The 24,742-nt window shown below is 49.5% G+C and overlaps 1 protein-coding gene across 1 annotated transcript in view; it reads right to left on the reverse strand.

Annotated features, from left to right (window-relative positions):
- The window catches only part of Pafah2 (platelet activating factor acetylhydrolase 2), a 33,931-nt gene extending 10,019 nt beyond the window's left edge, over positions 1 to 23,912 (reverse strand). The window contains exons 1-8 of the mRNA XM_041652636.1: positions 23,837 to 23,912; positions 18,178 to 18,312; positions 16,874 to 17,024; positions 16,080 to 16,176; positions 8,677 to 8,745; positions 8,124 to 8,262; positions 6,290 to 6,403; positions 272 to 363 (exon numbers count right to left, since the gene is read on the reverse strand). Coding sequence (XP_041508570.1) covers positions 272 to 363; positions 6,290 to 6,403; positions 8,124 to 8,262; positions 8,677 to 8,745; positions 16,080 to 16,176; positions 16,874 to 17,024; positions 18,178 to 18,267 — 752 coding nt within the window. The 5' untranslated portion in view covers positions 18,268 to 18,312; positions 23,837 to 23,912. The remainder of the gene's footprint in view (positions 1 to 271; positions 364 to 6,289; positions 6,404 to 8,123; positions 8,263 to 8,676; positions 8,746 to 16,079; positions 16,177 to 16,873; positions 17,025 to 18,177; positions 18,313 to 23,836) is intronic.
- Positions 23,913 to 24,742: the final 830 nt, after the last annotated feature.

A 24,742-nucleotide genomic window follows, 5' to 3' on the forward strand; every position in this document is an offset into this window, starting at 1 on the left:
AGACCTTGTTCAGCTGGTCAGACAGTCCCCAGAACACAAACCTTGTGTAACATATCCCTGCTGAATGAATGAATAAATGAACAGTGTATGACATGCCCAGGACATGACCTTTGTGTAACACATCCCTGCTGAATGAATGAGTGAATGAATGAATGGTGTGTGACGTGCCCAGAACGTAACCCTTGTGCAACACATCCCTGCGGGATGAGTGAATGAATGAATGAATGAACGGTATGTGAAGCTTGATGGCATCAGCGTCACCGGTACTCACCGAAACCGGACCTCCTGGGTCAGAGCAAGAACGGCTGTAGCTCCTCCAAAGGAGTGCCCCATCACGGCCACCCGGCTCATGTCGATGCCGTCCTGAGGAAACCAGGGAACTTAGCTGAGCAGACACTCACAGAGAAGCAGCTGTAAGGGAATGAGGTGAGGCGCAATGCCACTGAACCTGCACCATCTGCGCCTCCGGCCAGAGGAGGACGGCACAGCACTGAGGCAGAACTGATGTGGGATTTCCCTCTGTATGCTGTGATCCTGCTTCAAGAGGAAGATGGGCATTGAAGAGGCTCCTTATGGAGTTTGTCAGTCATTTGGGCAAGAAACTGCTCTTGCCTGGACTGCTTGATAAACTGGGCATGTGGGAACCATAATGAAATGACTGCTGAACTTGCCTAAAGGTGAGACCATCCTTCAGGGTCCCTGCTACACAAAAGGGTTTGCCAAATATTCTGCAGGACACAGAAAAATGTGACAGACAAGCTGCCAATATAAGTGGAACTGTCTATGAAATTTCCTGCTTCACAGACAAGTCTGCTGGATACTATGAGCCTGTGAGCTGAAGATGGATGCCCCAATGGTACACAAGAACTTTGGGTGAGGGCTGGAGAGATGGCTCAGTGGTTAAGAGCATTGCCTGCTCTTCCAAAGGTCCTGAGTTCAATTCCCCGCAAACACATGGTGGCTCACAACCATCTGTAATGAGGTCTGGTGCCTTCTTCTGGCCTGCAGACATACATGCAGACAGAATATTGTATACATAATAAATAAACATTTAAAAAAAAAAGAACTTTGGGTGACTGTCCAGGCAGTGAGATGTCTCTGTCAATTCTAGAGTTTTGGAAGTTGCTTACAACACACTTCCTGTTTACTTAGATAATATTATAACCTTCTGGAGTCTTTGGAGGAGTTGAAGAATTTATAGTTATAGTTACAGTTTTCCTTAGTTACAATAAAAGATAAAATAGATATAAATATTGTAACTGTAATTCTTGTTTTATACCTGTTTTGTCATATGTAATTTTACTATGTTATAGTTCAAACCTTTCTTTTTTAATTTAAACAGAAAAGGGGAGGTGATGTGGGATTTCCCTCTGTATGCTGTGATTACCATTAATGAATAAAGAAACTTCTTTGGACTTATAGCAGGCAGAATTTAGCTAGGCATGGAAAACTAAACTGAATGCTGGGAGAAAGAAGGGCAGAGTCAGAGAGACACCATGTAGCCCTGTCGAAGACAGACGCCGGAACTTTAGCAGGTAAGCCACAGCCACATGGCTATACACAGATTAATAGAAATGGGTTAAATTAATATAAGAGTTAGCCAATAAGAAGCTAGAGCTAATGGGCCAAGCAGTGATTTAATTAATACATTTTATGTGTGATTATGTGAATTATTTCTAAGCTAGCTGGGCGGCCAGGAACCAACTAGCGGCCCTCCCTACTACACAACTGGTCCCTAGTTCAGGACCAGCCTGGGCTACATAGTGAGACATTGTCACAATTAAAAAAAAAGAAAAAGAGGAATCTCTGGTCTCTGGGGTGTAGCTCAGTGGCAAAAAGCACAGAAAAGCCTACAAGTTTGACACCCAGCATGGCAAAGAGAAGCAAAAGAGGACTAGGGGACTTTCTGTCACCTGAAGAGTTCCCTTTCTTTTGATCTTTGGTGTGAGCAACCTTAAAGGGACTATGCTTTTTGGTTTTGTTTTGAGACAGGGTATTTTTTGCTGGTTGTGGTGGCGCATGCCAATAGGATGTGCTGAAGGAGGCAGAGGCAGGAGTTCGAGACAGGGTATTTTTTTTGTTTGTTTCTTTTGTTTTTTCAAGACAGGGTTTCTCTGTGTAACAGTTCTGACTGCACTGGAACTCGCTGTATAGACCAGGCTGGCCTCAAACTCACAGAGATCTCTCTCCACATGTTGGGATTAAAGGTGTGGCACATGCCTTTAATCCCAGCAGTCAGGAGGCAGAGGCAGGCCGATCTCTGTGAGTTCAGGACCAGACTGCCCTACAGAGTGAGTTCCAGGATAGGCTCCAAAGCCACACAGAGAAACCCCATCTCAAAATACAAATAAACAAAAAGGTGTGTGCCCCCACACCGGCTCAGCTTGACTTCTGTAATCCCCCTGCTAACACTACTATCTGCTGAGGGCAAGCGTTCAAATGTGTTGCCAGGGTTCCACCAGCTCATCAGAAAACACACTGAGAAGCAGCCCCCTTCATCCTCTACAGCGGTGATTCTCAACCTGTGTGTCCGACCACTTTGACAAACCTCTACCTCCAAAAAAATTACCATTATGATTCATTATAGTAGCAAAACTAGTTATGAAGTAACAATAAAATAATTTTATGGTTGGGGGTCACCATAACATGAGGAGCTGTAAGGGTTGCAGTGTTAGGAAGGTTGAGAACCACTGGTCCACAGTTCCAGCCTCACAAGCTGGTCCTGGAGGATACCACAGAGCGCACAGAGGGGAGCACAGGGAACTCCCGCCCCCCTCCCCATTTAGCTCTGGAGTGAGGCCCACTTGTGCAGACAGCAAGTCAGGTCCTCTGCACGGCTGTCCTGATTTTTACCCACAGGCCAGGGAGGCTTTGTGCGCTCTCACTGCTCTGCATCTATTCCGGGTTGATCCCAGAATCCTCTGAAGCGTGGCTCTATAAAAAGCCACCGCTGACGCCTGCTAAGAGGCTGGGGAAATCTCCCCGGGCTTTGTGTTCAGAAGCCCTGCTCTCCTCAACGTCTAGCCCAGGGAAGGTGTCCATCCTCCCCCTCGGCTGAGAGAAGCACCGGGAAGGAGGGGATCTTTTATTGTTGTTTGTTTTGTTTTGCCAGACAGGTTTTTTTCTGTGTAACAGCCCTAGCTGTCCTGGAACTAGCACTGTAGACCAGGCTGGCCTTGAACTCACAGAAACTCACCTGCCTCTGCCTCTTGACTGCTGGGATTAAAGGTGTGTGCCAGCACCGTCCGGTGTGAATGGGCTTTTTAGCTTTTAAAACCTAAGTGACTGTTCGCAGGCCTCCAAACTCAGGTTTGTAGAGAAGTCTCCCATCCCCAGTTTCCTTTCCACCAGCTGCCTGCTTCCTGCTCCCAACCAGTGAAGGTTTCTTCAGTGTCCTCACAGACCTTGTCACTGGGAAGACAAGCAGACAGGATGGGCACTCCTCCTTCTCCCCACAGGTGCTCCTCCAGTGCGTGTCCATGCATAGCAGTATTAGTACAGAGGGGTTGCCTCGTCCTTCCCTATGGCTACGCTTGACATCACTCGGAAACCGACAGCTGGCTGCTCAATAAATCTGTCCCCAGACACACAACGAGACCATTTCTTTGCAGTTCCATGTGACGGAGTCCTAGCTAACAGCATGAGCAAAAGTCTAACTTTCAAAGCTGAAAGTTTGGTTAAGAGCACTTGCTGCTCTTGCAGAGGACCCAGATCTGACTTCCAGTACCCAAGTCTGGCTTCTCACAACTGCCTGTGACTCCAGCTCCAGGGGAATCCACACCTCTGGCCTCTATACTTGTACACACCCACATGCAGGTGCACACACTAACACATGACCTCAAATAACAAAAATAAATATATATATTTGAAAGTCTAACTTCCAAGGACATCTATAAAAGCTCTCAGGCGCTTCCCTGCCCAAGCCCTTCTGCAGGCCGAATGCATGTAGCCCATGCCCTTCTGCAGGCCTAATGCATGTAGCCCATGCCCTTCTGCAGGCCTAATGCATGTAGCCCATGCCCTTCTGCAGACTTAACGCATGTAGTCAATGCCCTTCTGCAGACTTAACGCATGTAGTCCATGCCCTTCTGCAGACTTAATGCATTGTAGCCCATGCCCTTCTGCAGACCTAATGCATGTAGCCCATGCCCTTCTGCAGGCCTAATGCATGTAGCACAAGTGAGTTCAAGAGTGCAGAGGGCAGAACCCCTCGGATGAAGGGAGCCAAGGGCTGGATGCATTTCAGTGGTGGAGCAGCTTTCTAGCTTGTACCAAGCTCCAAGTTTAATCCCAGTTCTGAAAGGAGCCTGGAGCCCTGGAGTGCCTCCTGCCCCCCACCCCCCAGCACCCTGTGAACAGTAGACAAGAGAGACGTTTCTATTGGGTGAAGACACTGAGAGGGGTCTAGGGGTCCTAGCAATTAGCATTCCCAGGGGCTCTGAGAGGAACAGGTGGCTCCTCCCAACTGTTCGCTCTTAGGAACAATACAGGATAAATTTACAGACTGGAAATTGGTGGATAAAAAAAAAAGAGAGAGAGATGAAGGGAGAAAGGAAGGGAGGGAGGGAGGGAGGGAGAGAGAGGGGGAGCTGGTTGGTTTCGCATTTCCTCTGAGATCTACCTGGACAGTGGCTGCTGCTGCTCAGTGCCTGGCTCAGATCTCAGGCAGGTGGTCTGGACTTCAGCACTGGGGCACCTGCTTCTCCACTCAGCAGGCAGTCACCAATGCCCACTGGAGTCCAGACTCTGCCTCACACACGGGCATGTGGGATTTTCAAGAGGTGTTGAGACATAAAACTTAGGTTTTTGGGAACAAAAGTCCCAGGTTAAAACTGGTGCCATTTTCTTTTCTTTTTAAATTTTAATTGTATTTTATGTGCATGGGTATTTTGTCTGTGTGCCTGGTGCCCATGAGAGCCAGAAAAGCGTGCTGGATCCCCTGGAACTAGAGTGTCAGACAGTTGGGAACTGCCGTGTGGGTGCTGGGAATCAAACCCGAGTCCTTAACCACAAGCCAAGCCATCTCTGCGGCTCCTCTACCACGTTCGTAACTAAATCAGACTCATGATGGTCTTCACTCAGTGTACAGAGGCATGATGCCGACTTTGTGAGTCTATGTGGGGAGCCCTTCCACAGCAGAATTTTTATTCACACAGTAGAATATTACATGAACACTCAAAATATGCCATAAGCAGTACCTGGCTGTGCATACCTGAAATCCCAGTACTCAAAAGATAGAAGCAGAAGGACCAAGAGTTTGAGGCTAGTCTCATCTACACAGTAAGCTTGGGGCCAGCCGGGGACCCATGAGACCCCGTCTCAAAAGAAAAAAGAAGAAGAGGAGGAAGAGGAGAAGGAAGAGTAGGAGGAGGAGAAAGAGAAGGAGAAGAAGAAAGAAGAGGAAGAGGAAGAGGAAGAAGAAGAAGAAGAAGAAGAAGAAGAAGAAGATGATGATGAAGATGAAGATGAAGATGATGATGATCCAGCACTTGGGAGATTGAGGCGGGAAGACCGCCATGAGTTCTGGGCTGGGCTACATAATGAGCTCTGAACTAGTCTGGGATATGAATCAAGACCCTGTTTAAAACTAGCTAACATGAAAAAAAAACACTGTGTGTGTGTGTGGGGGGGGTGCTACTACATTTTGTTTTGACATTAGAGGGAAAAAAAAGATTAGGGGAGAAAAGGGATTGGAAGGCAGAAACTGTACCTCCCCAGCCACCAAGTCCACAGCCAGGACAATGTCATGCCTTCTAGGAGGGGTCTTGGGACTCCCTTAGAAGCCTTCTTAGCTACTTGCCTGAAGTAGACAAGTTGCTGTTCCTCAACACCCTGCCCTTGCGAAGGAACTGTCCCCTCTAGCCATGTGGCAGAGTGGGACCCTTCGTCCTGGTGTCCTAGCTCCTCTGACCGGAAAAGTGGCATAGCTCAGGCAGGCCAACCCGAATACCCTCTCGCCTGGCACAGCGACTAGGCCATGCAGACTGTGTCATCCACACAAGCCACAGCCTAGAAGCTGAGAGAGACTTTTCTTTTGGATTCTGGGGCTGTTTGGGCACAGGCCTGGGTTTTAGCAACTATCTTTCTTGCTTGGAATCTGGTGAGAATGAAGGGCACACATGCACAGGGAAACTGAGCCTACAGAGGGGGCATCAGGGTGCAGAGCTGCCAAGTCTGAGACCCTAGATCCCACTATGCCAACCTGATGTCTCCCGGTGCTCTTGGTGGCTGTGAGCCAGTAAGGCTGTGAGGAAGGGGTAGCTCTGGGCCATCCCAACTGCTGTCGTACCTTCAGGGTCATCAGGTCCAATCCATCAGGAAAGATATTGAGGACCGTCTTCCCGCCAGAGGCGTCCTGCAGGATCTGCAGCACCCGCACGCACTCTCTCACCCGCTGGTGAACCTGCAACACAGCCAGTCTGCTGGAGCATCCCATAACCACAACTCAGCCCCCACAGAACTCAGCAGGAGAGGGGGTCTGCCCACTGCATCTCAGCAGACACTGTGGTCCCTTGCAGCTCACACGGATACTGAGATCGTAGAGAGTGGACCCAGGAGTTTGGATTCCACTAGCCTACCCGCAGGCCCACCAGGACGGCCACACGAGAAGATGTGCATGAGAACATTCTGCCAACAGAAGGAGCTGTCAGAGTTCTTATTATTCTCAAGCCTTTGTCTGCCACCCCTTCTCCCGTTAACCCCGCCTTTTAAGGACTGACCCCGCCCCGCCCCTAACAACCAGACAATGGGTTTATTTGGTGGGAATTTTTCTCTTGCCTCTTTCTCTGCAGGCTAGGAATCCTTTACCAGGAATTTGCACACTTGAGCTTGGCTCTGCGATGGAGCACCAGGGAACACCCAGAGCCTGGTCCCTTGCTGATGGCTAACTATCAGCAGGCAGGGTCTGGCAGGAGCTCAGAAAGAAAGTCAGCCTGCAGACGGGAGTTATGCAGAGACAGGGATGGACTGGCCCCCTCTGAGAGCAAGTTCCATGGCTGTGAGGCTGCCCCAGAGGTCCCACTCACCTCACCTCCTACCAACGTGAGCCAATCAGCTCTGCTGCCACCTAAGCAGGCTTAAAATGGACTCTGTCAACCTCAGTAGCCCTGTGAGTCATACCTAATCTATTCTCACGGATGTGGGGAGCTCAGGCCACTACACTGAGGCTTTTGAGAAAGAAAAGTGGTTAAAAGTCTTGCTTGTGGTTGACTGAAGGTTCATGTTAATGGCCTGCTCCCCCTGGGGATGCTATTAGAAGGTGGAGTCTTTAGAAGGCAGGGCTCAGTGGGAGGTCTTTAAGTCACTGGGGACCTGCCCTGAAGAGGGATTGGGGAGGTCACTACACCCCACCTTCCCTGCCATCTGGGATTTTCACCAGAGGCCCCAAGCAATAGGTCCACCTGACGTTGGGCTGCCATCTCCAGAACTAGGAACTAAAAACGCTGCTCCCTTGTAAGGTGATAGCTTCAGGTATGCGCTGGAGAGACGGAAAGATGGCCAGAACCACGATATGCTGTAGAACCAGCCGGCCTCCATCTTAGGTGTAAAAGCCATCTTACAGTAAAGACAAACTCGGTTCGCTCCTGTTTATGATTATACCTGTTTCTCACCTAGGCCCCACCTGTAAGCCTCACTGCAATGGTCTGTACTGCCTGTTCCGGAACGGCAGTCATGTCTTTGCTTCAAACAGTTCTTTATAACCATTTCACAACCCTTCTTCACTTCAAAAGATTATATGACCGCCTACGACTACCTTGTTATGACTATGACTACGTTGTTATGACTGTGACCGCCTTGCTAGGCCCATTTTGCAGCCATGTCTTTGTTCCGGGAGGGACTAACTTGTTACGCTTATTCTCAACAACTTTGCCCACCAAACCCCCCATTTAGAAACCCACAGGCTGCAAAAGACTTGGCTTCCTCACATCTAAGGCTAATGTCTTGAAACTTACCTTGGGGAGGCAGCCCGTGTACAGGAGTAAAAAAGCTTACTTTAATTACTGGCTTGCTTTAATTTGGCCGTGATGATTTGGGTCCCATCTTTGGATTAACGACAGAGGGTGTGAATCCACCTCGCCATTCTGATCGTGGTACTGCGACTATGCCACCTGGCACAAGCCTACCTGGGGATTCCTAACGTGGAACTCCTTCTCCCCTTCCTTGATTCGGCGGAAAGGGATCCATTCCTCCTCCAGCGATTCAGTGGGCTGGCTCTCTTGCGGGGTCTGCTTGCAGAAGTAGGTGGTCGAAGCTGACTGGTCCCTGAAGCACACGTGCAACCAGAAAGAAGACAGCGGTGAGCTTATTTCTCCCCTTTATCCGCGCCCTCCCCTCCGACCATGATACGTGGGCTCTCTGCTTGGCTGGCAGGTAAGGAGATGGGGGCATGCGTAGGGGAGCAGAAGGGCTGGGGACAGACCTGGGTTTGAGCCCATTGTCACTTTCAGCCAGCTACTGAGCATCTTTTAAATGGATATGATAACTGTTTTGTGTGGTCATTAGAAATAATACGCGGGGAGTCAGGGATGTGGCTCAGGGACAGAATGTTTGCTATGCGTGTGGGTCTGAGGCCCCAGCACCACAAACAGAACTACAGAAATAACACATTAACAGTGACTAGCCTGTACCCTAGCTCACAGGCATCCACCTGACCGCAGTTGACTGGAATCCGCTAACCTGTGCTCCGGGAGAGCAACCACGAAGCCCCGGGAGGCCAGCTCCATGCTGAAGGCCGAGTACAGTGCCCTGGAGAGCCACGGAGAGAAGAGATCAAAACCACGGCCCAGCTTCACCCACACTCTGCTGGCGGTCACCTCAAAAGACTGGCTAGGTAGTTGTCACGGGTGGTCCTCTGAGTACTCTCCCCAGACAAGGCAGCCCTCATCCCAGGGCTCCGGGGTCCATCCCGGAAGGCAGGGCGTTTGCAAGTCAATCTTCAACCCGAGTTGCCTTTCCACCCCATTGAGTCAGTCTACCCCAACCCCAGCTAGATTCTAACTATGCTAATGGATTTGTGTGGACACGTTCCTGTGTGTTAACATGTATGTACACGTGTGTGTCTGCATGTGAAGGCCATGTTGTCGGGTGTCTTTTTTCAATCACTTTCTACCTTATTATTATTATTTTCAGTCAGGGTTTCTCATTAAACCTAGAATACATGGATTCTGTGAGACTAGCTGGCCAGAGAGTTCCAAGGAGCCTCCTGCCTCATCCACTCCTGAACTGGGGTTGCAGGTGTGTGTGGCCATGGTCAGACTTTACACAGGCTTTGGGGATCAAACTCAAGTCAGTCTCATGCTTGTACAGAAAGTACTAAACCCACTGAGCAGAGTCTTATTGGATAGCCCAGGCTGTTCTGGACCTCTCTATGTATGTAACCCTGGCTGGCCTTGAACTCACAAAGATCCGCCTGCCTCTGTCTCCTGAGTGCTAGGATTAAAAACATGTGTCACAGTACTCAGCATAAATACTTTTTAAAACCTCATAAGGGGCCAGGTGGGGATGGTGTACACCTTTAACACCCGCACTTGGAAGGCAGAGGCAGGAAGATCTCTGTGAGTTTGAAGCCAGCCTGGTCTACAGAGTGAGTCCTGGACAGCCAGGACTACAGCACAGAGAAACCTGTCTCAAAAACAAACCACAGACAAACACCACACAAGGACCGGAAAGAAGGCTCATCAGGTAGAGGCATTTGCCTCACCAGCCTAGGATCCTGAACGTGGTCCCCAGGACGCACGTAATAGGAGAGCCCTTACTCCACACAGCTGTTCTTACCTTCCACCAATGAGTCCACAGCACCAAGTGATGATAATAAATTTTAAACACACAGACAAATCAAAAGCAATTGAAAATTTTCAAGCAGTCATGTTTTTTAACATTAAAAAGGGACATTGGGATGACTGCAGAGCTGGCTCAGCAGTTAAGAGACGGACTGGTCTGCTGGAGGACCCAGGTTTGACTCCTAGCGCCCACATAGTGGCTCACAACCATCTGTAACTCCAGTTACAAAGGATCTGGGACCCTCTTCTGGCCTCCAGAGGCACTGCATGCATGTAGTATACAGATATACATGCAAGCAAAACACCTATACACATTTTTTAAAAAAAGATGGGCTGTAACTCAGCGGTAGCACATTTGCCTAGCATGCACAAGGCTCTGGGTTCAATTCCCAGGACTGCAAAAAATACAAAGAAAAAGGTATTTTAGCCAGTTGAGGTAGCATATAACTATAACCCCAGAACTTGGAAGGCAGAGGTAGGAATATCAGGAGTACAAAGTCATCCTTAGTTATATAGTAAGTACAAACTACCTTGTGCTACATGAGTTGCTGTCAAAAAAGGAATGAAGGAAGGGAAGAAAGGAAGGAGGGAGGGAGGGAGGGAGGGAAGGAAGGAGGGAAGAAAGGGAGACAGGCAGGCAGGCCAAACATGCTAGTACACACGTGCTATCCTAGCACTTGAGACACGAAGGTGGGGTCAGGAGTTCAGGGCTAGCCTTGTCTATGCATCAAGATCTTGTCTCAAAACAAGTAAGAAGAAACTGAGAGCTGAAGAAGACGGCTCAGCTATTAGAGCACTTGCTACTCCAACTGCCTATCACTCCAGTTCCAAAGGATCTGGTGCCCTCTTCTGGCCACAGTGGACACTTGCACACAAGTGCATATACACACACGCAGACACAAACAACTAAAAAAATATTTTTAATCTATTTCTTAAGTAAAAAAGAAGAGATGGGCAGTGGTGGTGCATGCCTTTACTCCCAGGACTTGGGAGGCAGAGGTAGACGGATCTCTGTGAGTTCAAAGCTAGCCAGGTCTACAAAGTGAGTTCCAGGACAGCCAGGGCTACACAGAGAAACCCTGTTTCAAAAAACTAAAACCAAAACAAAACAAAGAAAACAGAACAAAACAAAAAACAAAAAAAGCAAAAAGAAGTCTAACTTTACTGATCTATTTTATTTAAGCTATAATAGCCTGTTATACTTTTACCTTATTTCACCTGCTGTAATCTGTATAACCCACTCTAATTTCTAAATATAATAAAACTTAAAAAAAAATATTTATTTATTTATTTATTATGTATACAATATTCTGTCTGTGTGTATGTCTGTAGGCCAGAAGAGGGCACCAGACCTCATTACAGATGGTTGTGAGCCACCATGTGGTTGCTGGGAATTGAACTTAGGATCTTTGGAAGAGCAGGCAATGCTCTTAACCACTGAGCCATCTCTCCAGCCCCCTATAATAAAACTTTTAATAAATGAAATGTTATTGCAGACTTTTACTCCCATGCAGACTTTGTACTCTGGTGCACATTTTACACCGGAAGCATTTCTTAGCACTGACCAACCATCTTTTAAACCTTAAAGACTCACACAGAGCTGACAGCTTATAGATCAAACAGTCCTAACAAATGAAGCTGCATCACATAAGAGTATCCCAGAGATTTTCTTTCAAAAATAGAGTGCTCCTTTAGATTGCCTGGGATGCAGACATAGATTGGAACAAAAGCAGCCCCCATAGGGCATGAGATAACTTTATAATGGAAGCCATACATAGTAGAGCAAGATTATAAAGTCTGGCCGGGCAGTGGTGGCGCATGCCTTTAATCCCAGCACTCAGGATGCAGAGGCAGGCGGATCTCTGTGAGTTCGAGGCCAGCCTGGTCTACAAGAGCTAGTTCCAGGACAGGAACCAAAAGCTACGGAGAAACCCTGTCTCGAAAAATCAAAAAAAAAAAAAAAGATTATAAAGTCTGGTTCTCTGATACATTCATGTAACTGTGACGTCAGCCCTAAACGTCTGTCTTTGGTTCCCCTCAGCCACTTCTTTGTGTTTTGATGCAGGGCTTTATGTAGTCCAGGGTGGTCTCAAAATCACTGTTTGGCAGAAGATGACCTTGAACTCCTGATCCTTCTGTTTCTAGCTTCTAAGTGGTGGGTTATCAGCAGATGCCCCTGTGCCTGCCCTTCTAGCTGCCTTTAACTGAGAGAGAAATAAAGACGTTTTGTTTGTGAGTGGGTGTTGCTTTCTTCTTTTGCAGCCTATGCCTAGTTTACACTTGCGATGCTCTGGGCCTCTCGGGGGCCGTGAGTATGGGCGTGTACAATGTGCCCGGGGAATGAATGAATTTGATCATGCTCTAGACCCTCATATCTGGTGTGGTCTGTTAAACATACCTTCACAACCAAGGGAGAGCCGATTTCTAAGGTTTCCTTCCAGCGTCTCCCAGGCTTCCAGAGAGGCAGTGAACTGGATGAATGACTTTGCATCCCTTCCCGGTGTGTACTGTGTGATGTAGACAAGTTGCTGCTCGCTGCTCAGGGTCCAGGCATGCCTATCTGCCTACTTCAGGGGGCCGTGTGGGGACCACGGGGAGCAGTGGCCTTCTGGAAGCCAGCTAGGTGACATTTACAGGCACAGGCTCCTCCCTGGGAGCACAGGGAGCAGTGGCATTCTGGAAGCCAGCTAGGCAGTATTTACAGCTCAGGCTCTTCCCTCGCATGGGAAGCTACCCATCCGTGAACAAGGGAAGAATTTCAAGGTGAAATTAACCAGAGAAACTAAAAGGAAAATGTTCTTTGACCCCCTCCCTCTTCCTCTTGGAATTTCACTCAGGTTAATGAAGGACGTCTGTACGGGCTCACTCTGGTCTACTGAGGGCTGGACTGTCCCTAGCTTCCTAGTCAAAGGGTCACCTCCAGATCACGTGCTCACTGCTCTCTCCAGCGTAGCCATGAGTGGGGAATGCCTGTTTCCTAGTTTCTTCTCTCTGATAGGCCAACACACACACACACACACACACACACACACACGCACACATGCACACGTACGCACATACACACACGCACCCGGCTCTGAAGGCTGAGTGTGACTCTCATACTCACAAGCAGGCTCGCTATCAGTTTACTACAAAAGAAACCAGAATAGAAAACCACACGCTCGCCTCCCAGCCTTAGCTTCACACCTAATCTCCACTGGGTCCATCTAGTTGCTTTGTCTGTACGCCACTTGCTGCCATCGCTAACTGGCCAGTGACGTTTGTACACCAGCTCCTCTAGCATGAGTGACTTTCTGAATGTGTCTATGTCTGGATTTCCCACCTTCCTTTTGTGCCAAGGGGGCTGCACCCAGCCGGTACTTAAGAGAGGTTGGTGAATGAATGGGATCCAGCAGAACAGCCCTGTGTTCCTTTACGAATGAGTATTCCCTGGGAAACTGACTCCAGACACTGTCATACGCATGGGGGCACAGAAGACAGGCGTGGTGTCTGCTTTCACAGAGGCTACTCTAGCAGGGAGGACAGACACTGGAACACAATTACACAAGTGACAGATGCTCTGTGGGGCTGTCTCAGCAGCCAAGAGGGAGCACGGCTCTTGCAGAGGACCCAAATTCCCAGCATCCACCTCGGGAGGCTCACAACCACCTCTAACTCCAGCTCCAGGGGTCTGATGCTCTACAGTCTTCCTCAGGTACCTATGTTCAGGTACACACACACACACACACACACACACACACACACAAAACACATGAACGCACATGTAATTAAAAAACTAGAATAAATCATTTTTCAAATACGCTGCAATTGTGTTTAGTACTGAGAAGGACATAGAGTGCTTGGAAACTCAGTCTCACAGAAAAGCCAGGATGGGCACCCTCAGAAAGGGACAAACCAGGTGTGCAGTGTGCACCTCCAATCTCAATACTTGAAAATGTAAAAACAGAATTAAGTTTTAAAAAAGCTATTAAAATGCTTCATTTAGGGCCTGGAGAGATGGCTCAGTGGTTAAGATCACTGGCTGCTCTTCCAGAGGACCCGGGTTTGATTCCCAGTGCCCACATGGTGACTCACAACCATTTGTAACTCCAGTCCCAGGGGATCTAACACTCTGAAAGAAAGAAAGAAGGAAGGAAAGAGAGAGAGAGAAAGAAGGAGGGAGGGAGGGGAAAAAAGAAAGAAAAAAAGGTTTCATTTAGAAGAACACTGATGTACTCAACAAATGTTTACTGAGACCTCAATCTGCCAGGCACTCTTCAAGATACTAGCAAGGTCAGATCCGGGCTTCTTTTGGTGTAAGACAGGGCATCACCACACAGCACCCACTGAACTGAGGACCCTGCAGCTTCTGCCTTCCAGACTGACCAATGTGAGCCACTACACTCCGCCATCTTGAAAACAGATCTCCTTGCCTGTAGTGCAGACAAGAGCTGGAGGGTTGACAGCGTCTGAGACGTGTAGCATTCTGGGATATAAAGCCGCGTGTATATATTACGGATGAACCGACAGAGAGTGCACTAACACACCTAAGGGAGAGCAAGCAGACTACACCCCATGGTGTGGACAGAAAGAGCCCTGGGAGCCCAATGTCGGGGAGAGAACTGGAGGGCTGTGCACCTAGCAGGAACCAGTCCAATAAAAATCTCATAAACCACCACGTGGGAGACCACGGATCCAGTTGGCAGATGTTGAAACCCAGGCTCAGAGAGTATTAGAACTTTCTCCAGCCCTTGTGGTATACAACTGCCAGGGGTAGGGTTTGCAGGTTAGGTAGCACAGGCTAGCATGTCCCCAGACGACCGGAAATTAATTAAAAATCCATGGCATATGAATCCAAGGTGTTTCTGGCACTGCTTTGCCCAAGCTGTATCTGGAAACTTCTCTGCCGCCTTGGGCTCTGCACGCACGTGTACTATGCCATGCCATCGTGCCTGGCTATGTCAAAAAGGCTACCGGAAACACCTGGGCGCAGATTTGATATTGCTGCGTCCCACGAATTACAGTGTTTTTACCGTACAAAGATCTCTGTTCTTCTGGGCCTAATCACAGAAAACGAAGACCTTTCGTGTTTCCACCATCATTCCTCCATGTGTTGGTATCAAGTTAGTCTAGTTTTGGATTGGATTGGATTGGATTGGAATGTTGGATTTTTAAAGACTGGCACCTGGGGTGGCTGGAGAGATGATTCAGTGGTTAGGGAACACTGGCTGCTCTTCCAGAGGACCCAAGTTTGATTCCCAGCACCCCACATCAGGTGGCTCACAGCTCTCCGCAACTTCAGCTCCACAGGACCTGACACCTTTGGCCTCCGTGAATACTCGAAATCACACGCACATAGCTACAGGCACATACCCACACGCGGACACGCAATCAACATACATAATTAAAAAGAATAAAAATAAATCTTGAAAAAAAAAAGGACTGGTGTTTGGGATGCTAATTTGAGTTTCACACACATAAAAAAAAAGTGTTAAATGAATCTTGGCTTGGGATTAAGATGAATTTCCAATTTCTGAAATGCCCCTAAGCATGGTTCTGTCATTTTGTACTAGGTATTTCTGTAAGCGACATTCTCAGCATAAACAAGTCCATCCAGCTCATAGAGGCAAATTTGCTTTTGCTTTTAATGAGTAGTAAAAATGATATGCGTGCCAAATCATTTTAAAATCAATTTCCTTGTTTGGGGGGTTAAGACAGGTTTCTCTGCATAGTCCTGGCTGTCCTGGAACTCATTCTGTAGCCTTGACTATCCTGGAACTAGCTCTTGTAGACCAGGCTGGTCTTGAACTCACAGAGATCCGCCTGCCTCTGCCTCCCGAGTGCTAGGATTAAAGGTATGTGTCATCACCCGCCCGGCTCCTTTATGATTTCTTACCAGCAAATGTTTGACCTGTATTCCTATTTTACATACTTTGACAGTGGGCGGTCATGTAATGATGTCCAGTAAAAGAGAGTCACAAGTGGAAAGCCTTAAGAAGTCCAGGTCTAGCCGGGCGGTGGTGGCGCACACCTTTAATCCCAGCACTCGGAAGGCAGAAGCAGGTGGATCTCTGGGAGTTCGAGGCCAGCCTGGTCTACAAGAGCTAGTTCCGGGACAGGCACCAAAGCTACAAAAAAACCCTGTCTCGGAAAAAAAAAAAAAAAAAAAAAGAAGAAGCCCGGGTCTAGGGAGGGAAGGCCCAGCTATGCCAACGGGCAGATGGGCAGTAAGGTGGCAGCAGGTGAGACACCTGTTACTAGACCCTCTGAGACTGCATTAAGACACGACAACCCTCACGATGCAAGGGACAAAGCTCTTACCTGAAGCCTCCCAGGCCATGGGACAAGATGATCAAGGGGTATCCAGATTCCTTTGTCTTAAAGGGGCCATTCCAGCTAACAGGCAAGCGACAAGATCCTGGCAGAGACATAGGCTGTAGCATCTCTGGCTGCCCGGAACTACAATCCCAGGGGCAGCCTGAGTACAGGAAGGGGTGGGCATTTGTGGTCCTCCTCTCACCAGGGGGAAAAAATCCACAGAGGCAGTACTGAAGAAGTCTGGGGCAGATGTGCAAGATGCCCGGATCATGGGGACACCTGGGGTGGGGACTTGGGATGAAGGAGGCAGAGTGGCCCAGAGGGCATGCTGCAGGGGTGGCGATGCTCCCTGGGACCAAGACTGTCTGCTATAGCTGCTGGGGTGGCAGTGGAGCGCACGACTAGTGGGATGTGAGGCAGTGGCAGGGCACGGACCTAGCATGTATGAGGTCCTGTGATCTATAGAGCAGGTAGGAATGCGTGCTAGATTTAGGAATCGCAGCCATGTCCCCATCTGATGCTCCAAACGCTGCACTAGAGGCTCTTCCCATACCTGGCCCCACAGCTCTACAAAGCCTGGCAGGCGAACAGGGTAAGGAACTTGCCTAAGGCCCCCTGTCAGTACATTACAAAGCCTGGATTGGAAGCGATGACCCAAATTCTCACACATTCAAATCTCTCCCATCTCTCCATACCAAGGACTGGACTGTACAAGCTTAAAATGACTGTGTCTGCCTAGGTTTCTCCTGGGGACAGAAACAGGCCACTGGGAAGGGCCCCGGGCCAGGCAGCCTTACCGAAGCCCAGGTTGAACAGAGACCCCACCCAGCGCTTGTTATACTGCAGGTAGTCAGCCAGGCCCAAGCAGTACTCATAGCGGGGAATCCACAGGGGCTGCTCGTACTTCTCTGATGCTTGGCAGGGGTAGAAGAGTCGGAAGAAGCTCCCCTGGGGAAAAGAAGAGAGCAGCAACTGGGCCAAGAAGCCTAGACACTGGGAGTCAGCAGGAGCCAGCACCAGCCAGGCTGGACTGCAACGTAGAGAATCAAAGGCTTCCTCAAACCCAGAGACAATTTGTTGTGAGCATGAAGAACATATAGCTAATGTTCTTCCAGTTGTCAGGCTGCATTTTAAATACATCCCGGAACGGCACCACGCCAAAACATCACGCGCTCGTGGGCCCAGGCTTGGTGCCAACGGCGGAACTGGATTTGCTCTTCGGTTGAACAGGGTGGCACATTAGGTCACCCAGGCCATTCTCCCAGGCTGCCTCTCAGGAGGCAGCAGGATGCTTGGTCAGAAGGGAGCAGGAGAGAGGTTACCAGGAAGTGGGTCTCTCACAGGCCAGAGGAGAGTCCACCCATCAGGAACAAAAACCTAAGAACCTGTGGGGCCCTGGTGGCACACGCCTGGAGTCCCAGAGATGGGAGGACCAGGGGTTTATTTAGGGCTGACTTTGGCTACATTTCCAGTTGGAGGCCAGCTACATGAGAAACCTGTCTCAAAAAAAATGTTTAAAAAGGAGGAAGAAGAGGGGGAAACAAAGAGAAAGAAACGCCTAGAAACTGGCAGGAGGTTCAGAAGGTGGGAAGCAGATGAAACCAGGAGATACCATCCTCCCACCCAAGGCACAGAGTCAGGCCAGTATGCAGGGCCCCTGTGCCCCCACCCCTCCGCCTACACTCGCCTGAGAAAGAACTGAGTTTCCCCGTCAACTGGGAAGGTTCTAATATTTTGAAAGAAGAGTTTTTTTGTTTGGTTGGTTTGGTTTTTTGGTTTTTCGAGACAGGGTTTTGCTGTGTAGCTTTAGAGTCTGTCCTGGAACTAGCTCTTGTAGACCAGGCTGGCTTCGAACTCACAAAGACCCGCCTGCCTCTGCCTCCCGAGTGCTGGGATTAAAGGTGTGCACCACCACTGCCCAGCTGAAAGAAGAATTTTTTAAAAGGCAGGAAGACAGGAAAAGAGGCCTAAGGGCTGATACCCAAGCCCAGCTCACCTGTACCCCAGGCCCCCAGAACTTTGTGCTTGGACCTACAGTGGTGAAGACCCCACATGGGCGGGACTCGTGGGGTAGTGCAGGGACGGAGCTTGGGACACCTACCTCAGGACTCTGACCCTCCATCACATCTGTGCAGCCAACATGGTGGGGTCCTGAGATGGCTGGGAAGCACACAGACTGTCCGGTCCCCATCTCATCACCAGCGGGATCAAAGCCTGCGCGTCCTGAACTTGCCGCCTGGAGAGCAGAACACAGAATAGCCTCTTGCTGGTCTCTTCTTCGCTGTTGCTCCTCTAGGTCATGCGCCAACCCTATCTACTTCCTGGCGCCCTTATCACCCCAACCTTCCTGTCGGCCACTCAATGCATCATTTACGCTCACGATTTGCCAATATTTACAGGCTGGCTTTGTGGCTGCTGTTTTTGTGACGGTGTGCGCACGTGTGAGCAAGTGTTCCCCTCCCAGCCCTGCAGACTGCATTCTTCGTTTTCTTCTGGTGGGGTGAGGAGAGGATAGCCATGAGCTAATCCTCAGTTCCCTCAAAACCTACAAACACAAGGGCTGGGGGCATGGTTCAGTTGGTAGAGTGCTTGCCCAGCCTTCAAGGACATCTGGTTTCAATTCCTATCACTGCATAACACAGTTGTGGTAATAAACACCTGTAACCCCATCATTGGGGAAGTGGTGGCTGGAGGATTAGGTCAGGGGCATCATTGAGCCACATCATGAGTTCAAGGGCAGCCTGGGACGCACGAGGTCCTGCCTCAGGATTAACACATGCTGATACTACACCTACCATGTGTTCACCCAGCAGTAACTGCTGTAGTGATCACGCCCAGACAACATTGTCCTTTTAAGGCTAAAAGCACCCACTGAGACCTAGCGTCTCCTACTGCTTCCTCTGCTAGCACTGGACTGTGCTCCTTACAGACACTGCTTCATCTAACCTTCTCAGCACCTCTCTGAGAAAGGAGGTATCAGGACCAAACTTACAGACAGTGAACCAGGGCAGAGAGCGTTACCCTGGCTAGGACGCGGTGGGGGGAGGGGGGAAGGCGGGGGTTAGCCCATAACCCACCCCGTTTAAAGCAATAAAGTTTAGATTCCTATCCGTGATAGCCAAAACCAACTGCACAGGCAGGGTCCTGAGCCCACGTGGTTTGTTTTGACATTATTCTGATTCCTCTTCTGGGAGGATCAGTGTGCAAGTCGGAGCAAGCCTGGGCAAGAAGAGACCTCAGAGGTGGCTGCCGTTAAGGCTCCTGGCAATCTCCCCTGGCCTCCACCTCTAAACTCACGCATGCATCACTGAGCAAGCCAAGGTCCTTAGAGACTCAGTGAGCTGCTCAAGGTCCCAGCATAACCATCACCACACACAGACCACCTGACTGCCAATCATCTGGTCCAGAAGGAAACCCCAGAGAGCCCCCAAAGAGTCTCTTGTGAAATGATGTTGGGAGGAGATGGTTTTTCTTTCTATTATCCGTTTTCCCCCTTTCGGCTTTCCGATGCACACTCCAAGACCCGCACTATCACAAAGAGGAGGGGAGCTAAGTTCTGTGGCAGCAGTGACGGTGCAGCTGGAGGGAAGGAGGAGGAGTCCCGGAAGGTTCCCCCTTTGCCGCTGGGGGCACCCACTGGAGAGCTAAGGCTGCAGCTACAGGACACATGTGGATCACATGACAGCAGAGTTGCTGCAGATCCTCTCATAAAGGAGAGACAAAATGCCACTGGAGTTCTGAGGAGAGGGAGAGACTACGTGTGTCCCCTGAGTGTGGGAGCAGAGAGCAGGGGGAGGCAGGAAAGACAGGGAAGTGTTAGCCAAAGGCCTGTGAGACACGGGGCAGCCAGTGCTGGCTGCAAGGAGCCGAAGGGGGCTGTGTGTACACCTTCCCATGCATCTGTGTCATGCACGCTGCAGGCATGCGGAGGTCAAAGGCCAACCCCACCCTTTGAGGCAGGGTCTCTCTTGAGCTAGACCTTGGCCACACAGGCTTCCCGGATCTGCCTGGCTGGCTCTCATTTCAGCAACACTGAGGTTGTAGTGAACCATCAAGTCTGGTTTGTTTTTCATTTCTAAAATTACCTTTATTTATTTAACGTGTGGAAACACATGCGTGACAGCACGCTTGTGGGTGCCGGAGGACAACTGGAGGGGTTGTTTCTTTCCCATTTTGAGGGTCCCAGAGATGTTTAGCAGCAAGCATCTCCCCACCTCACTGGCCCCTGGCTGCTGCTTCTTTAATGGCAGGGTCTTTCTACGTAGCCCAGACTGTCCTGGAACCTGCTGTGTACACAGGCTAACCTCGAACTCAGAGATCCACCTGCTTCTGTCTCCTGTGAGCCCTAAGGATCTGAACTCAGGTCCTCCCATCTGTGAGACAAGCGCCTTAGCAACTAAGCAGTCCTCCGTGAATGACCTAAGCCTGCAATCCAGCTCCTCTGCCATCTAGCTTGGGCATCTTAACCTAATCTTTCTAAACCTCATTCTGTATCTGCATAAGGGGATTTGGCTCAGTCCTGTGGTTGCTATGGAGATAAATGAAACCACGCAATTAAAGTACCTTGCACGGTACCTGGCAGGAGCAAGTATCTAGCTACGTTCGTCGATGGCAAGAAGAGCAGAATCAATAGCGTTTGGCAACTGTGCAGATCTGGGAGCCAGCAGGGAGGTGAAGGTGAGGCGGGGTCAGGGTTTTGTGGAAGGGGATTTAGGTCTCAGCTGAGCTCAGTCCTAGGGTGAGCATCAGGAAAGTCACAGAGGTGGGGGTGTAGAGAGCTCTGGTGATGCTGGCAGGCTTCTCAGAGGGCCCAGCAGCTAAGTTCTGCTTGGAAATAAAAATAAAAACCAAAAACGACAACTGACCAGGCTGGGGCTAAACGGAAACCAGCCTGAGTTCCCCAAGCTCGTGTCGACTGATGCCCAAGGACAAGATGGGGGCTAAAGGCCAATCTCACTTGCAAACTGCCACGAAGAGATATCATAAACGGCAAGGGAGTCAGTCAGGGGTGTCCATTGCTCACCTCGGCTCCACAATTCATGGCAGTGCCTAGCTGGGGCCCTCTCCCTCAGCCAGGCCCAGGGAGATCTCCTAGTCTGCTGGGACAAGTTGGCTAAATCTGGCCTTCCCTCCTGTCAGCTCTGAGCACAGCCCCCTCCCCCGAACTCCCCACAGAGGCTGCTAGGTGCAGTGTCTAGCCTGGCAGTCTCGGTGACCTGCTTCCCATGACATCCGTGGGAAATCTATGTCAGAGGTTTATGAACTTACTACCCAACCTCGCTGCAATCCCTAACTGTATTTCCTCCATTTTCAGGGAGAGAAAAGAAAAAAAGCACTCTACAAGCTACGCTCCCAGCTCCAAGTTAATGTTTTCAAGTCCCAGGTGTTTCCGGTCAACAGGATTTGAGGATCTCTGAGAGAGGGTCTGTCATTCAGACACGCATGGTCACACACACGCAACAAACCCTGAGTGTACCCTGTGGACTTTACCACCATCTCACCGCACAAATCGCCATGGCCACCCAGAAACACACGGGTTAATGTAGGCAAGATGGCTCGGCAGGCAAAGGAGCCTGCCTCCCAGCCCGATGGTCTGTGTTCAGTTTCTAGAATGTACATTGTGAAAGGAGAGGAGACGGACTGCTGGCCCCGCACATTCACCACAGTCCACAGGTGCTCAGTCACGCACAAATAATTAACTGTTAAAAGAATTACTTTCTCCAATAAGTGCTATTTAATTTTTAACACACGTATGCCTTTCCCCTTCGTGAAAACTCCACACTGCAAAGACCAAACTTTAGCTGGTGATGATGGCGCACACCCTTAATCCCAGCGCTCAGGAGGCAGAGGCAGGCGGATCTCTGAGTTTAAGGCCAGCCTGGCCTACAGAGCGAGTTCCAGGACAGTCACAGCTACATAAAGAAACCCTGTCTCAGAAAATAAACAACAAAAGTCATGCTTTCTCCCTGTAGTTCTTTGCTCCCCAGGCAGCAAGAACTCGCTCTGTTATCTTTAGGCTTTAAAATCTTCCAATTCTTCTCCTCGGTTGTTCTGAGGCAGGGTCTCTCTGGGTAGCCCAAGTTGGCCCCAAATTCAAGATTTCCCTGTTCACACCCTCAAGTGCTAGGATAATAGGCAGGTACCATTATATTCAGTTCAGTTAGTTTTTAATCTGTCGTGTTTATCAAAAGAATAAAGTTCTTATGCTACAGAAGGAAAAGAAAAGCTTTGGTGACTTTGAATTCCATCTCTGCTACTTCCCAGCTGGTTGAGAGCTACCTATCTATACGTGTGTGTATACATATACATATTTACTTATTTATTTAAATATTATATATATATATTATATAACATTTATTTATCTATTGGAGGGGTGCCATGGCAACCCATGTGGAGCTCAGAGGACAACCTGCAGGAGTTGGTTCTCTCCTTCCACGATGTGAATTCCTGGGATAGAACTCAGGTCATCAGGTGTGACCATGTCTTTATCCACTGAAAAATCCAGCCAGCCACATCTGTGAAATCTTCAACCGATGCCTTAACTCTAAACCTGTTATCTACAGCTACTCACAAGGTCAAAGATTAACGTGTGCAAAGTGCGTGGCACACTGAAGACACAGGGAAGATACTATCGCTCCGTGAGGCAGCTCTAACTATTCTAACTCTATGACTGCTCCAAGTCTAACGAAATTTCCTATATGGAAAACAGGGACACATCACATGTGATCCTTCAAGAAGGAAACTGATACGGCCTAAGACCTGGTACACTGTGATTACTCATGAGACATTAGCAACTAACTAGCAAGGCTGTGGTTCTCTTTTCAAACACCCAGCTGAGGCGTTCCATTTTTCCTGGCATAGGTTCCTTCGGCAAAATGAATCCTTCTCTCCCAGGTTTTCCATGCCTGAGACACACCCACCACTAAAGAGGCCCAGAAGAGCCCAAAGGGAAGGGATGGGGCTTTCATTGTAGCGTTGACCTGCTGGAGTTCTGCTTCCAGCGAGCAGCTCTGTCCCTCTGCCAGCCCCGTGGACTTTACATCACCAACTATTCCAAGAATAAGCACCCCTCTTGGGCTTCCTTTCAGACAAAGCTCTCTAGGGGTCATGGGCTCGGGGCCTGTCTGAGCTTTGGTCTCTGGAGGAAGTGAAGAAATAACCCGGTCATAGATGAAGACATCAAGATCTCAAGCGACAGGATTGAGCAACGAGGCGGCAAAACCAGAAAGGCTGTCCTGATAAGAATGTTCTAGGGCACTAACAAATGGCACAAAGAGAACCTCTGTTGTTTGTGGAGGCCGTGCAGTTTACAAAGCACTTTCACACACTGGAAAACAGAAGAAGGAAATGAGTTCCAGAGAGCCAGTGCGATTCGCCCAAGGTGTCGGCGGGTGAGAGTCCCCTGCTGCACTTCAAGTTCACAACACCAGGAGGAAGAATTTGGCAGTCTTCTTCCACCCGCAAGACAAACAGGACAAAGAGGAGTGGAGCGCAGCGTGGAGGACACAAAGCAGCCGGCGCTCAGGGACGTGAGGGTCAAGGTGGGAATCTCGGGGCGTGGGAGTGGCAGTCCGCGGTGACCCTAGGAGGGCTTAGGTGCGGGGTGGATTCTGACGGGACTTGTCTGAATAGGAAACAATGAAGAGCAAAGATTAGCGGGCAGGTTCTGAGACTGAGAGACAAGAAGGCCCCAGGCTGGAATACGAAAAGGTCTTTGGATAGCTCAGTAGAAAATTGGAGCTTTCGTCAATCAAACTTACCCAGTCAAGCTGGTCACTCTGAGGCAATCTTAGAAGGATTGCTCGACGGAAACCCGACACCGCCCTAGAGCCCGTGGCCCTCTGGGAGTAGTAGTTCCATTCATTCAGCATGCGAGTTTAAACCTATGTTCTGCCCCTAAGAGTTAAACTACAAGTCCCGAGGCGCACGCGATAGACCGCCTTGCCATCCCAGGACTACAATTCCCAGAGTTCCTGACTACACCCTGGAATGCGTGAAACCTGCCAAGGCCAGAGATACGGTGAGATTGCTCCCCCTGGTGGTCTGCGGAGCAGCAGCAGAGGTGACACGGCTCAAGCGGAGGGTTATAGTACTGGAAAGTAACCCTCCGCCTCACTGGCCCTCACATAGTTCCCAGGCGTGCCTGGAAATACACCTGGCTTCACTTTGTTCTCAGGAAGATGTGGAGACGGAGATTTGTTCCTGTAGACAGGTTGTTTCCTGTGAAAATATGAGACTGATTGTTTAACTTGAAGGTATGTCTCTGGCTGTCAAACACCCCTGTTGACACCTGAGATTTTCCATTGTTCTCAGAGGACCCACTTAGCAGAGCACAGGGAGGAGCCCGAGAGATCCGGGGATCCACATCTCAACCCTCCTTCTTCGATTCACCCCCATTTGCGTGCCCCGTGCTGGGTTTTTGGAGACACATGGATGAACAAGATACTGTCTCGAGGATCAACAGAATTTACCATCTAGCAGAATCCAGAGAAGGGTGGGAGAATCAGAGCGAGTGTGGGAACCTTGAAAAACACCCGCCCAAGCTAGGAGAAAGGGAACCGAGTCTCAAGATGCTTAAAGGAAGGGGAGAGGGGGCTGGAGAGATGGCTCAGTGGTTAAGAGCACTGTCTGCTCTTCCAGAGGTCCTGAGTTCAATTCCCAGCAAC

This window comes from Microtus oregoni, unplaced genomic scaffold (genome assembly GCF_018167655.1).
Source record: "Microtus oregoni isolate MIOR12 unplaced genomic scaffold, Mior012 000005F_ref0000423, whole genome shotgun sequence".
Taxonomy (NCBI): Eukaryota; Metazoa; Chordata; class Mammalia; order Rodentia; family Cricetidae; genus Microtus; species Microtus oregoni.